The sequence below is a fragment of the Paroedura picta genome, chromosome 13 (genome assembly GCF_049243985.1).
Source record: "Paroedura picta isolate Pp20150507F chromosome 13, Ppicta_v3.0, whole genome shotgun sequence".
NCBI lineage: Eukaryota > Metazoa > Chordata > Lepidosauria > Squamata > Gekkonidae > Paroedura > Paroedura picta.
Window position 1 is genome coordinate 41,408,955 of NC_135381.1, and position 14,635 is coordinate 41,423,589.

The 14,635-nt window shown below is 51.9% G+C and overlaps 1 protein-coding gene across 2 annotated transcripts in view; it reads right to left on the minus strand.

Annotated features, from left to right (window-relative positions):
- GAB3 (GRB2 associated binding protein 3) overlaps nt 1-12,508 on the minus strand; it is a 92,452-nt gene extending 79,944 nt beyond the window's left edge. Inside the window, exon 1 of one of the 2 annotated variants that reach the window (XM_077307477.1) lies at nt 12,019-12,508. In XM_077307477.1, the coding sequence (XP_077163592.1) occupies nt 12,019-12,090 (72 nt within the window). In that variant the 5' untranslated portion in view covers nt 12,091-12,508. Of the gene's footprint in view, nt 1-11,288; nt 11,738-12,018 lie in introns of those variants that run through there. The other variant, XM_077307479.1, reaches the window with a different exon arrangement.
- Nucleotides 12,509-14,635: the final 2,127 nt, after the last annotated feature.

Consider the following 14,635-nt stretch of genomic DNA (forward strand, 5'->3'; position numbering starts at 1 on the left):
GGGGCTTGTGGGAATTGTAGTCCGTGGACATCTGGAGGGCCGCCGTTTGACTACCCCTGGGCTAGAGCAACTTCTGAGTGGCTTTCCGATCCAGGACATTCTACAGTTTTCAAATATTCTCCAAAATATTGGAGGAAGCAAAGTATGCTATTGCAATTTAAGGCAAAGAAAAAAGAAAAAAACTAGTAAAGAACATCCTACAGATATCACATTGTACAAGGTTCTTCAGAAACCTGGCTTCATCGGTGAATGATGCATACATGTTTATAAGGTGCAGTTCAGTCAGCAATTCATTGCAGCTACATATTTCTCCACCAAAATAAAAATTTGTAGCCATGAACCATTCCTATGCAAGTCTGTTTAGTGCCAAAACACTATTTCTCAAGCACCAGACGAAGGCTATTTTAGCACAAGCAACTGAAATCCAAAAGGTTCTGCCCGAACCCCAAAGATACTTGGCTGAGAGCACAGCACAGGTAAAAAGCCATGGTGGAAGCTGATTGCTAAGGGTCTGCACAATAGTGGTAATGATATATTAATACTCTCCTCAAGCATCTGTTAGCATCAACAATTCGGAACATGGTTGAAAGCATTGTTGAAATCAACACTGTGGAAAGCATAGAAATGAACCAGTTAACTTTTAAAAAATACCCCAGTATCAATAACCCTTCATCAAAAACTGATATGCAAATGCACTGAGTTGTCATTTCAGGAAACTACTTGATCCGGCTGTGTCAACATTGCAGACGAGAGTCTGTTTTGACAGATTGACACGTGAGCAATCTTGGAGGCACACTGTGCATTTTCAATCGAGGGCTCCTTTTGTTCAACCACAATAAGATTCTCAAAAGCCAACTTCTACAACCCATTGGACGCGCAGCCCGAGCAAAAACACAGCCCAAGCAAAAACACATGCACCAGCGCTACAATCATGTTCCCCATTGGCTTCCAACTGCTAGCCAAATCCAGCTTCTGCTTGCACCTTGCTAGTATGTCTAAGATACAGGAACCATAAAACCCCTGATGGCAGTTGGGGCCTTCAAGGGTTGAATATCCGCATAAATATTAAAATTATATTACTTTTATTGTACATGTTTTTTTTTAACTTTAGGAATTTAAAACATATATACAGCCCACAGGCTATTGCAAAACAGTGTGCTGTGCAACAAAAACCAGGGCCCCATTTTGTAGGCATGTACAAACCAAGAGAAACACAAATGCTCTCCACCAGACCACGACCATCACACTCTCCGAATCGGGGTGGTAATAGATACAAGACTGAGAGCCCAACATGTTTGCACGAAAGCCATTTGAGCGATTAACTGCATAAGTTAGCTTGCAAGTAATGTACCCTAAACCAATTTATCTGAAGTCGTATTACCAGATTCTAGAACAACCCCTGGATACTCACCGAGAGGGGTCCTTCTCCTCGTAGATCAGGAGGACAGCTTGGTGGGTGATTTCCCATCTCTTTTCGAGGGAGGCAGGTCAAAGAAGAACTTCCTGTCTCCCTGGTGGGAAACACCCTCCTTGCTCAGTCGGATTCTTCCCGAGCTAAACCACAACTGCTTCGCTCTCTAGGACTTAAACTGTTACTGGAAAAAACATACAAGGAAGGACCGAACAGGAAGTCCGCAACAACTAAACAATGATAGACACGGCTCCAGAAGCACTGTGCTAACTGATGAGGCTTTAACCCCTTCCCCTTTTTTTTTGTTTTTGTTTGAAGACTCTGGCTGTACACTGGGAGGGACAAGCTGTCCTCCTGATCTACGAGGAGAAGGACCCCTCTCGGTGAGTATCCAGGGGTCGTTCTCCCTCTAGCTCAGAAGGACAGCTTGGTGGGACTTACAAGAGCAGTCCCAACCCAAGGAGGGAAACTTAGCCAGAGTCCATCACCTGTTGCAAGACCTCTGACTTGGCAACCTCCAAGGCCTCTATCCTATAATGCCTGGGAAAGGTAGAAGGAGTGGCCCGGGTAGTGGCCCTGCAAATTTGTTCCACCGAGGCCCTGTTAGAGAAAGCGGTTGAGGCAGCTGCACTCCGTAAAGAATGTGCTGTTATGCCCTCTGGAACAACCTTGCCCTCTGCCCTACAGGCCTCCACTATACAGGATCTGATAGACTTACTGATGGTGGCCTTAGACATAGCCAACCCAACTCTGGTCGGGGCAACGGACACAAACAGACTCTTGGTCTTTCTAATCTCCGCGGTTCTGCTTATGTACATCTTGAGAACTCTGCGGACATCTAACTTGTGCCATTTCCATTCCTCATCTGAACTGGGTCTGGGGAAAAATGAAGGCAAATTAATTTCCTGAGACAGATGGAAACGTGAGTCCACCTTGCGTCTAAACAGTGAATCCGTTCTCAACACTACCCTGGATTTGTGGAAAACACAGAAATCCTTCTCTGTGGAAAGGGCCCCAAACTCTGATACTCTCCTGGCTGAGGTGATAGCAACCAGAAAATGATCTTAAGTGATTCTAGACAATGGAACAGAATTAATGGGCTCAAACGGCTCCTTGGTTAGAGCGGTGAGCATTACCTTCAAGCTCCAGGTGGGAAAATGATGCTTGGGTGGAGGTTCAGAGAGGGCTGCCCCTCTGAGAAACCTAATGATGTGCGGGTGATGTGAAAGTGGAACACCACCCTCCAGACCCAGGACAGTGGAGAGAGCTGCCACCTGTCAGCATAAGGTGCCAGATCGTAACCCGGCCGCAATCCCATCCTGAAGGAACTCCAGGATATGTTTGATCTTAGGGTTATTCAGATTAACTACCTTCCTGCGTGACCAATGAACGAAGGCCTTCCAGGAACAATTGTATAGCCTGACAGTGGAAGCTCTTCTAGAAGCCAAAATTGTGTTAGTAACAGCCGAACTGTAGCCCTTACTGCTTAGGGCCCTCCGTTCAGCCGCCAGGCGGTCAAACTCCACCATTCTGGATGAGGATAGCAGAGTGTACCCTGTACTAGAAGATCTGGAATGAGCAGAAGGGTAAGATGTGGCCCCTCCGACATCTGAATGATGGACGAGAACCAAGGACGCTTTGGCCACCAAGGAGCCACCTGGATCACTTCTGCGCTCAGCAACTTTACTCTGCACAGGAACCTTGGTAGAACTGGAACTGGTGGGAAGGCATACAGCAGTCCCCTTGGCCAGCGTGATGTCAGTGCGTCCGTTATGGCAGCCTTGGGATGGTAAAACCTTGTGCAAAAAGGTTCCACCTGGAAATTCAGGAGTGAAGCAAAGAGGTCCATCTTGGGAGATCCAAAATGAAGCACGATTCTCGTGAACACTGATTGGTTAAGGCTCCACTCTGCCTCCTGTAGATGCTGCCTGCTCAGCCAGTCTGCCTGTGTGTTCATCACTCCCTGGATGTGTTCTCCCCTTAGGGATGCCAGATGTAGCTCAGCCCAGTCCATGATGCTCTTGGATTCCTTCTGGAGTCTGCCTGAGCGTGATCATCCCTGGTGATTGATGTAGGCCTTCGCTGCAATGTTGTCGGTGCCGACCAGAACATGAGCGCCCTCGATTCTGTTTTGGAAGGACTGTAAGGCCAAGAAGATTGCTCTCAGCTCCAGCAGATTTATGGGTAGCTGTCTCTCCTCCGCCGTCCAGACCCCTTGAATAGGACAGTGGTTGAGTGTGGCTCCCCAGCCGAAGAGACTGGCGTCCGTGAAAATCTGCTGGTACTCTGGAACAAAAAAGTGTTTCCCAGTTAAAAGGTTGCTCTGTACTGTCCACCAACACAGGCTCTGTTTGGTCTGAAGGTCCAGCTTCACAGAAACATCCACCTTTCTGGCTATTCTCTCTTGAAAGGGACGTAAGGCCTGCTGGAGAGGGTGCGCGTGAGCACGCCCCCACTGGAGAGTCTCCGAATTGGACACCAATACTCCTAGGAGACTGGCCAGCTGCAGAAGCTTGGAAGCCTTGGCCCTGACAACCTGGGTGGCCAGTAGCACGGTTCGTTGAGCCTTTGCTCGAGGAAGGACAAATTCCATGCTGCATGAACACGTCCAGGGATCACCCTGCTGGTGAAGTGTAGGGATAACTGGCAGGGCGTGTATGAGCAGGTCATCTAGATACGGATGGACATGAATTCCTTAGAAGTACCAGGATGTTTATTAGCACCTTTGTGAACACCCTCAGTGCTGTTGACAGGCCAAAAGGTAGGGCCCTGTATTGAAAGTGCCCCCCCCCCTGTGCAGAAACGTAAGAAGCGCCTGTGACCCTAAGCTATTGGAATGTGGAGGTAAGCCTCCTGGAGATCTAATGATCTCGCCCTTTTGAAGAGCCTCCTCAATAGAACGGACGGTCTCCATCCGAAATCTCTTTAAACTGATGAAGCAGTTGACAAACTTCAGGTCGAGGATGACCCTCCAATCTCCATTCCTCTTGGGAATGGTGAACAGAATGCAGCAGACACCCTCTCCCTGTCCCTGCAAGGGAACTGGCTCGATGGCTCTTATGTCCAATAGATGCTGTATTGCCTTTGTTGTTCTGCTTAGTCTGGATTCTTTGGGTCCGGTACTTGTATGAATCTGTCTGGCGGGGTGGATGCGAACTCTATCCTGTACCGCTGGGATACCAAGTCCCTTGTCCAGGGATCTACCTTGGCGCCCAATCAAGCCTGGCAGAACTCCTGGTGGCCTCCCACGGTAATGGATGGTGAGTCATGCCTTGGGAGACTTGCTTCCCCCCTCTGCTCTGTCTGATCGCCCTTGTCTGAACCTATTGGTCTTGTAGCCAGATCCTCCCCTTCTGAAACCCTGTCGGTTGTATCCCCAGGAACCTCTTTCACCTTCCGGTCTAAACCTGGGGTTGGTATTTTGGCTCCAGAAGGCGGATGAAAAGGTCTTGCCATCACGGCGGATATGCCTGGCATCGCCCTCCTCTTATCCCTGGTCTCAATGAGTACTCTCTAGTGTTTCCCCAAAGAGCTTATCCCCCTGGAAGGGGTAAGCAGTAACGAGTGTCTTCGAATGAGGATCAGCCTACCAGGCTTTCAACCAAAGAATACGCCTGGCCACCGTAGTAGAGGCCATAGCGCGAGCCGCGAAGACCACCATGTCCAGGGAAGCATCTGCGTTACATGCTGAAACCTTGAGGATCCTGTTGGTCCCCTCCTGAATCCTGCCCTCTGATTCTGGAATTAGAGTCAGATGCTTCTTACATCAGGCCATGGAGGCCCTGGCTACGATGGCTGCTGTTGTGGCTGCTCTGATTGCCATGGCCATGGCCTCTTGTGCCTATACAAAGAGCTACTTCCGACTTTCCATCCATTACGTCCCGAAGGTATCCTCCTTCGCCATCCTCAGAGACCAGACCAGATGTCTGAAGCGCCACCCAGGACCATCGATAGCAGGAATCTGTAACATAAGACTCGGCGTATTCTGGAAGAGCATACATCTTTTTAATAAAAGAAGGAAACTGCTTAGTCACTATAGGCTTTTCCCACTCAGCCCATATCTTTCTTTCAAAAGACTCTGGTAAATTAGTCTCTATCTTGGGGAAAAAAGTTCCCCACTCCCCTTAGGCCCATAATACTTTCTGGCCTGTTTCACTGGAGGCTCTTCCCCAGAGTACTTTAGGTCCAGTATGGATATTGACTTACTAAGCAGGAACTGGAAATCCTCAGCATTGAAAAATCTCTCAGACAATTGGGGAACTTGAATTGGCTCCACCTCCTCCTCGTCAGTGATAAATTCCCCTTCTTCTCTATCCCTCTGGTGTATATCCTCCTCAGAGGACTCAGAGTGCTGGCCAGGGGCCCGATAGGGTCTCTTCTGTGCCGCCTTGGTGGGCCATCTACTACTAGGTCTGGCCTGATGGGAAGAAACCTCTCCTGTGTCTCCTGGTATCAGGGGAGGAAGAAGGAGACTGGGACCTGGACCCTCTTGGAGGTGGAGGCAAATTCTGCCTACAGAATCTTGCGATTTCTTGCACTGAGATTTGCATGAAGGCAAAAAATGAAGGGGGAAGATTAAACCTTTCAGCCATCCCGCCTACATGACCCAAATCCTCAGATTGGCTGTTCCTCGTGATGACGATCTCCAACATCACTTCGTCTCCTTTTGCTGGATTGGCAGAGCCAGGATTGGGTCCCTCTCCCGTAGCCGCTGAGTCAGGCGGCTTGGGGGGACAGCGTGGTCCTTTCTCTCCACGCTGGGCCTCAGAGCCCTCAGCCCTATCCGAGAGCACTGGGGGTGCCATCGCTCGTCGTGCCGCCTCCTCTGCGGCCTCCTTATTCTGGTCAGGCCCCTCAGGCTCCTGGAGGTCTGGCTGCTCATCCTCCAATGAAAAGCAACTCTCTCTGCGCTCTGCAGCCATTGTAAGGATCGAAATGGGTGGGAAGCACGAGACGTGGCAAAAACGCGAGTCAAAATGGCCGGCGCGAAAAAAACACACCGAAAAAAGAGGGAGGGCTGCCGTGTGCTCCACTCGCCCTCAGAAAACACTCTCTTGCCTTCAAATCTTGCCGAAAATAAGAGGGAGGGAAAGACTGAGGGGAGGAAGGTTAGGGGCGAGAAGGAAGGAAGGAATTCAAATAAAGGGCAAATATCTTCTTCTTCTAATCGGAGACATTAGTCTGTGAGCACTCCCTCTAGCGAGGCAGGAAGAAGACTGGGCAAGGAGGGCGTTTCCCGCCAGGGAGACAGGAAGTTCTTCTTTGACCTGCCTCCATCGAAGAGAGATGGGAAATCACCCACCAAGCTGTCCTCCTGAGCTAGAGGGAGAACAGGGGTGGGCAAACTGTGGCCCTCCAGATGTCCATGGACTACAATTTCATGGGGCTCATGGGAATTGTAGTCCATGGACATCTGGAAGGCCACAGTTTGCCCACTCCTGCTCTAGAATGACCACTGATTACCTACCGAGAGTGGTCCTTCTCCTCGAAGGTCAGGAGGACAGCTTGATGGGTGTTTCCCATCTCTCTTTGAGGGACGCAGGTAATTTAAATATTCTGTCTTCCGGTGAGAAACGTCCCTCTCAAGCCAGTAGGTATTCCCCAAGATTCTCTCCTTCCGCTTCCATATTCTAAATGCAACATGATTAATGCAACAGAGAAGGGCAAACAGAAGCACACCCGAGACAGACAAACTAATACCCTGTAACCAATAACTCTAATACTTCTAGGCGAAAAACAGGCATCTGACATCCCCCCAACCTTTGTAACTTTTGTAATTTTCGTTGGGCAAACTTTAATAAACTCAGAGACATGATGAGTGTCATACCATGGACGAGAATGCTGGAAGGGAAGGGAGCATGTGAAGGGTGGGCGCTACTCAAACAAGAGCTATTGCATGCTCAATCAATGACTATCCCAGAAAGACGAAAACACTGCAGGAGCTCTAAGAAGCCTATTTGGATGAACAGAGAACTTCCAGAGGAACTAAGAAAGAAAAGGAAAATGTTCAGGAAATGGAGGGAAGGACAGAGCTCTAAAGATGAGTACCTACAGGTTACTAGGGACTGTAGATCAATCATCAGAAAGGCCAAAGCTGAGAGTGAGCTAAGATTGGCCAGGGAAGCCCACTGTAACAAGAAAAGATTTTTCAGTTATGTGAGGAGCAAACGTAAAGTAAAGGAGGCAATAGACCCACTGTTAGACGCAGATGGACAAACTCTAACGGAGGATGCAGAGAAAGCAGAAAGGCTCAGCACCTATTTTACATCTGTTTTTTTCCCACAGGGTTTAGGCACATCTAGATATGGCAGTAGCCAAGAGATAGTGTCTGGGTGACAGGTTGACATGGACAGAGAGGTTGTCAAGAGGCATTTAGCTGCACTGGATGAGTTCAAATCCCCTGGGCAGGATGAAATGCATCCAAGAGTACGTGGTTCTCCTGACTGGTACGTGGTTCTCCTGTGTGAACGACTTCTCCTGGAAGTCCTGGACAGTGGAGAAGAGGAGCGGGAACCAGAACAAGAACCTCTGGCACTGAAGGGAAGAAGCTGCTGACAACATTTAGCAATTTCAGGTCGCACAGTGCTCTGCACCAAACGAAGAAACTCAGGAGGTAAAGTAAACATGCCAGGACTGGCTTCAACATTACCAGCCTCCTGATGTCCTCGCCCAGAAGGCTTCGTGGGGGCTTCAGTCTCTGTTGCTCTCCTCTTGGAAGGAGGTTGCCCCGTGCTCCGGTCCGGCCCCTCTCCCGTAGCCGCTGTATCAGTCGGCTTGGGGGGGACACACAGTTGTTTGTTAGCCCTGGCAGGCCTCGAGCGCTGTCCGTGCTCCGCTGCCGCCACTAAAGCCGCATTCGAGCCCCGGTCGGGATCCGCTGGTCTGAGCTCCTCTCTCAGGTCCCCCAAAACAGCCTCCGAATCCTGAGGCCCTCCCTCCTCCTCCGAGGAGAAGCCGCCGTTCCGTCTCTCAGCCGCCTTTCTGCAACCTTCCAAAATGGCCGCTGCTCACTAACGAGGCGCGCACGTGGCTGGCGCCGCAAATAAATTCTTCTCCACTGCCCAGTGCAGCGCAGTGGAGCAAAAAGGAGAAAAAACAGAGGCAACAGCAGGGGAAAGAAGGGGCACTAAGATAAGATAGGAATGGGGGAGAAAAAGTGAAGCTTAATAGAGGAAATAGAAATCAAGCACTAAGAGACACCCAGTCACAATCTGCTCCCTCTCGAGGCAGGAAGTAGGCTGGCTTGGAAGGGGCATTTCCCACTGTAATATTTAAATTACCTGCCTCCCTCCAAGAGAGATGGGAAACACCCATCAAGCTGTCCGACTGACCCAGAGGGAGAACATCCCTGCGTGTGTCGTTTTGCACCCCCAAAACAGCAGTGAGTGGAGGGGCGTTAACACCATTATGGTCCCTGTTCTATAGATATGGGGGGAGAGTCTGACATGACAAGGCCCAAATATGCCAAGCCCACTCTTATGGATTTAACCCAGGTCTCTCAGATGAGCGCTCTCTCCAAGACCATGCAGAAAAGAACCAATTAACATATTCTTTGCTATCAAACAATTAAACCTATATTCTGCTTTCCCTCCATCACAGGACTGGAAGGAGTTTCCACAAAATCCCCTGGCAACAGAGGACTCCAACAGAGTCATCGACCTTTCTTGGTGATTTCGATATTTATATCCCTCTTTTCTCAACAGTCATGCCACGTAGCCCTGCCCTCTTCCATTTTATCCTCATAACAATCACGACCCTCAGAGATTCTACAGCAGACTGGGGATTCGAATCCAGGTCTTCCGCAAGATTCTCTGCATCATGAGCCTTGCAATGGGGATCACACAAACTCAAAGCACAAGACCAGGGGTAGTCAAACTGCGGCCCTCCAGATGATCACGGACTACAATTCCCACGAGCCCCTGCCAGCGAATGCTGGCAGGGGCTCGTGGGAATTGTAGTCCGTGGACATCTGGAGGGCTGCAGTTTGACTACCCCTGCACAAGACTATGTGATAGAAAGCAAACCCAAATGTTTACGTTCGGCCCTTTGGCCTCATGACACGGCCCAGGCTACACTTAGTAGACATTTCCTGAATCAGACCGGAGAGATGCCAGTTCAAATCTGGCGGGGCTTGGATTTTCACTTGGACAAGCCCTGTTGCGTTCACAAATTGTCAAATATTGGTGCACCACAGATGTTTCTGGCAACTGGAGTTTCCAGTTTTTTTCTACTCTTCTCAAAGGCTATAAAGAGGACAACATGGGATGTTTGAGCTCTTCAGATTGTGACAAGCGGGGGCACATGGATTCTTCATATGCATGTATCTAAATACAGCTGCAGAGGGCAGAATTCTGGTGCCAGAAGCCCACTGCAGACCCCAGTGAGAGCAGTGGGAGAACGAAATCAGAGAGATGGAAGGAGCCATAGAGGCCATCTAGTCCAACCACCTGCTCCGTACAGGATCAGCCTGAAGCATCCAGGATAAGTATCTGTCCAGCTGCTGCCTGAGGCCTGCCAGTGAGGGGGAGCTCACCATCTTCTTGGGCAGCTGATTCTATTCCTGAATTTCTCTGCAAGAAATTATTCCCCATAACATCCTGTGGGTACCTTTCTGTCTGTAATTTAAACCCATTACTGCAAGGCCTCTCCTTGGCTGCCTACAAGAAGAACTCCCTTCCCACCTCTGACATGCCAGCCATTCAAATACGTAAGGAGAACCATCTTGCCCTCTCTTCAACCTCTTCTTCCCCAGGCTGAACATTCCCAAGTCCCTCAGACCAGGCCCAGATCATCCTTACTCCGCCCATGGGGAGCTGTCTGCATCCCAAAAGCCTCCCGTCCCCTGCTGGGCCAAAGCCGTGCAAGCTGTCGAAAATGCACAGCCAGCATGTCAAAAAAGTGTGTGGATACCGTTCTGAGTCACCCGAATGGTTTCACTGCAAACAGTTGCTAACAATAGATTCCAATGGGCAGCCGGGTTGGTCTGAAGCAGCACAATAAAACCAGAGTCCAGGAGCACCTTGAAGACCAACCAAGATTTATTCAGGGCGTGAGCTTTCGAGGTTAAGCACTCTTCCTCAGGCAATGAACTACTTTCGTGACAGTGCGAATATTAATTTTTGCTATGTATTCCCACTGTCATGTAAGGCAGGGGTAGTCAACCTGTGGTCCTCCAGATGTTCATGGACTACAATTCCCATGAGCCCCTGCCAGCGAAAGCTGGCAGGGGCTCATGGGAATTGTAGTCCATGAACATCTGGAGGACCACAGGTTGACTACCCATGATGTAAGGAGCTCATGGTCTGAGGAAGAGTGCTTGCCCTCGAAAGCTCACGTCTTGAATCAAACTTGGTTGGTCTTCAAGGTGCTCCTGGACTCTGGTTTTAAGTTGCTAACAATATAATCTGGGTTAGTTACTCCACAACCCTTCTTTGTAGCATTTCTTACTCCAAATAGTCCCACCGATGTCTCGGCGAGCCTAGGGAATCAAATCCAAAGCCCTGATTGCTATTTATACGCAGCTCCCTGGAGACTGCCTGGAATGGTTATTTAAAGTCAGGAGCAAACCAAGCAAGGGAGCTATTCAGATTAGTGTGTAAGGGGGGGGGGCATTCTCAGATTCCTAAACAGACACATACAGACACACACAGCGTCAATTGTGTGCATTCATTGTTGGGGGGGAGGAGGAAGGGGTCTGCTCTGCCCAAGGGGTGTGTGCACAAGCCCAGGGAAGGGACAAGTGCTCTGCCTTGGGGTGTCCCTCTATGGGGGCCCCTCCCGCTTGCTGCACATTTCATTCAGTCCTCCCAGGAGCACCAAAGCCGCCTGACCTCCGCCCAGGATGCTGACAGGCAAATGGAGACAGAACAAGACAAACCTGGAGAAGAACAGGCTTGAAGGGAGAAGCCTGGCAGGGGCGGGGAAGGCTCGCTTAGAGGCACCAGGGAGAATCTCCCCGGGTTTCTGGAAGGCCACAGGCAAGCTGCACTCTCCTCTGCCGCGCGCTAAGGCTTCTGCGCGACCCCGCAGGGTTGTTGTTGCTGCTGTTGTTTTGCAAACACTTTTGCAACGCGCAAGTGACGCGTCCCCGCGAACCTTCCCACCCCCTCGATGAACTCTGCATGCCGGCCACCGCGGATCACTGCAATGGATGCAGCAAGAGGCGAGGCGACCTCCGATCCCCTCCCGATGGGCAGGAGGCCGGAGTGCTGCGGCGGCGCAGGCAGAAGCCCCTTATCTTTGTCGCCGCCTCTCGCTCTCCCTCCACCTCCCCGTTTCGCGCAGAGGGCGAGAAGTTCTCCGCGAGTCTCCCAGGCCGCGTCCAAACGCGCTGCGTTTCGCTGGCAAACGGGCACCTTGCTGAACGGAAGCGGAGCGCCGCGTTTGCTCGGACCGACGCCGGTTGCATAACCAGCCCCCACCCCATTGCTCAAGCCGGGGGCCGGAGAGGGCGCAACCCGGGAGGGCTTCGTCTCCAGCGCCCAAAGGCCCCCAATGCACGCCCAGGGCCCGCCCGCCCCTTGCAAGCCGCCGCCGGCCGCCCCTGCGAGGAAGCCGAGGAGCCACCCCGCTGCACCCCACCTCCCCCCGCCGCTCGGCTGACTCACGTATCGCTTGAGCTTCTTCTCCGGGGGCGATTTGATGAGCCAGCCCGTGCACACGACGTGGCCCGCGCTCATCTTGGCCGCCCGGCCGGCCGCCCGCCCTGCGGGGCCAATGCAATGGGGCGGGCGGGCGGGTGGGGGTCCTGCCGCTGCGCCCCGGGGCCACCTAGCCGCGCTCGCCGCCTCCGATGCTGCCGCCGCCGCCGCCGCCGCCGGAGCGCGAAGAGGAAGTCATGACATTGATCGGTGACACGCACGGGCGGCTCCCCCCAGCCCAGCCGAGCCGAGACAATGCGCGCCGTCGGGGCACGTGACGCCGGGCCCGGCCCCAGCCACACAAACAAGCACGTGCGCCCCCGCGGAGCCAGCTGCGCACGGGCGGGACTCGCGCCGACCCTCCCGCGCCAAAGGATGCGCTCGCACGTTGGCAGCAATGCAGGCGCTCCAGCACCCACCCGCCCGCGGGGAAGGCGAGAGGCTGGGCTGGGCTGGCCGGGCCAAGGCAGGTGCCTCCAGCTGCGGGGCGTTTGAAATGTGCTTGTGTCGCAAGGGCGAGGGGGACTGCGCAGAGGCGCGCGGAAGTGCTGCTCCGACGCCCCAGTCCGTGCGCTAATTTTAAAGTCAGGGACGGTGACATTTGGAAGAGGGGGAGATATTCCTGCAAGCGGGGAAATGGAGAGCCGTAAGGCAGGCCAGCGGAATTTGGATGCCCAGGCGCCTGTTTTGAAAAATAGGGAGCCGGAAGAGGGGATCCAGTGTGGGAAAGTTCAGGATCTGTTCCCCCTAAATGATCCTAAGGAATGCATTTTTGAGTACTAAAAAAAAAGTGTGTGTGTGGGGGGGACAACCAGGGTCGGGCAGTGACCCTCTTCATTTGTGCAATTTCAGGTGGCCCCCTGGAAGTCGGGTAGCAATTCATCGATGCATTTGCATGTATTTATTTAAAACTTTCCCCCCTGGCTTTTCATCCGGTTCCAGATAGCGGTTTGCAACTTTGAAAAAAAGGGAAGCAGTATTGAACAACTCCCCTCCCCCACACACATACTCCTCAAGACCAATAAACAGAGCAGCCGTGTCCTCCTGATAGTGATAACGGGCTGGACATGGGTTCAAAATCTACCCTGGATAACCTTTGCTTGGTCATGGGTGTAACCTACATCAGTGGTTTCCAACCTCCGGTCCAGGGACCGGTCCCGGGCCGCGGCTCCTCCTCGTCCTCCTCCCCAGGTGCTGCCTCGGGGGCTGCCCTGCCCCTCTGCCGTCGGCTCATCTTTGGTGCTCTCTGGCGGCTGCTATGGCTGGGGCTCCCCCTCAGTGTGGCACTGTGCAGCTGCTACTGGTAGCGCCCCCCAGCGGGCGGCGGGAAGTCAGGAGCGCCAGCAGGAAAGCAAGCGGAGCAGGGGCTCAGGCGGCAGTGACATCCCTCGGCAAAAGACTACCCCTCCCCCCCGGGCCTCAGTAAAATTGGCAAGCATTGACCGGTCCCCGGTGATAAAAAGATTGGGAACCACTGACCTACATCACAGGGTTGTTGTGAAGGTAAATGGAGCAAAGGAAGAATATGGACACCACCCAGCAATGGGAAGGCGACTGTAAGCCGTTCTGAGCCTCCTTCGCGTATGGAAAAGCAACCATCTCCTCCTCTTCTTCTCCTTGGAGGAATGGCCAAATAAAAATAAACCTTATAACAGGGGTAGTCAAACTGCGGCCCTCCAGATGTCCGTGGACTACAATTCCCAGGAGCCCCTGCCATGCTGGCAGGGGCTCCTGGGAATTGAAGTCCACGGACATCTGGAGGGCCGCAGTTTGACTACCCCTGCCTTTTAATGTGCCAAAATGATATTTAACAAATGACAACCAACATACAAGGGGGAAATATGAGGGTTCAAATAACACGTAATAATACGTCCTGAGCAGTACACTGTAGTTATTCTAGTAACTAAGCTTGCCAGCCTTTTTCAACCTTTTGACTCTGGAGGAGCCCCTGAAATAATTTTTCAGGATTCAAGGAGCCTTGAAAGTGATGTCAGCTCCTCCCTGCCGCGTCCCCAGAAGTTGCAGAAGTTATGAGAGAACTCAGGGAGCAATGAAAGCAGCCAATTTGTTTCAGTACATTAAGGAAGGAGAGGAAAGGACAGGCCATAGACCCCCTTCAGAGCTCCCGTGGACTCCCAGGGGCCCCTGGTTGGGAATCTGAGTTAAACAAACAGCCACAGATCCAAACAGGTCTCCTGTGCTGATTTTAGGAACGAAGGCAGATGGTGAGTGGGTGGGCAGGAAGGGATGTACCAGTGTTTGTCTCTTGTGGCCCTTCCTTGCGTATCCAGGGAATTGCCAATTGCCACTGTGTGGGATGGTAGTTGAATTTCCTCCAGCCCAGGCTGGAGTCTGGAGATTTCTGGTGAAGGGATCACTTGAGCATGAAATTGGGTGGGTGGGCAGGTAGCTGTGAGTTCCTGCATTGTGAACCAAAAGGCTTAAGGGAGTGGCTGGTTACAGCGGATGAACGATAAGTTTGTGAGTGTCCTACATGGTGCAGGGGGTTGGACTAGATGACCCAGGAGATCCCTTCCAACTCTATGATTCTATGATTCAAGAGACAATTGTGGATGCCTATGTA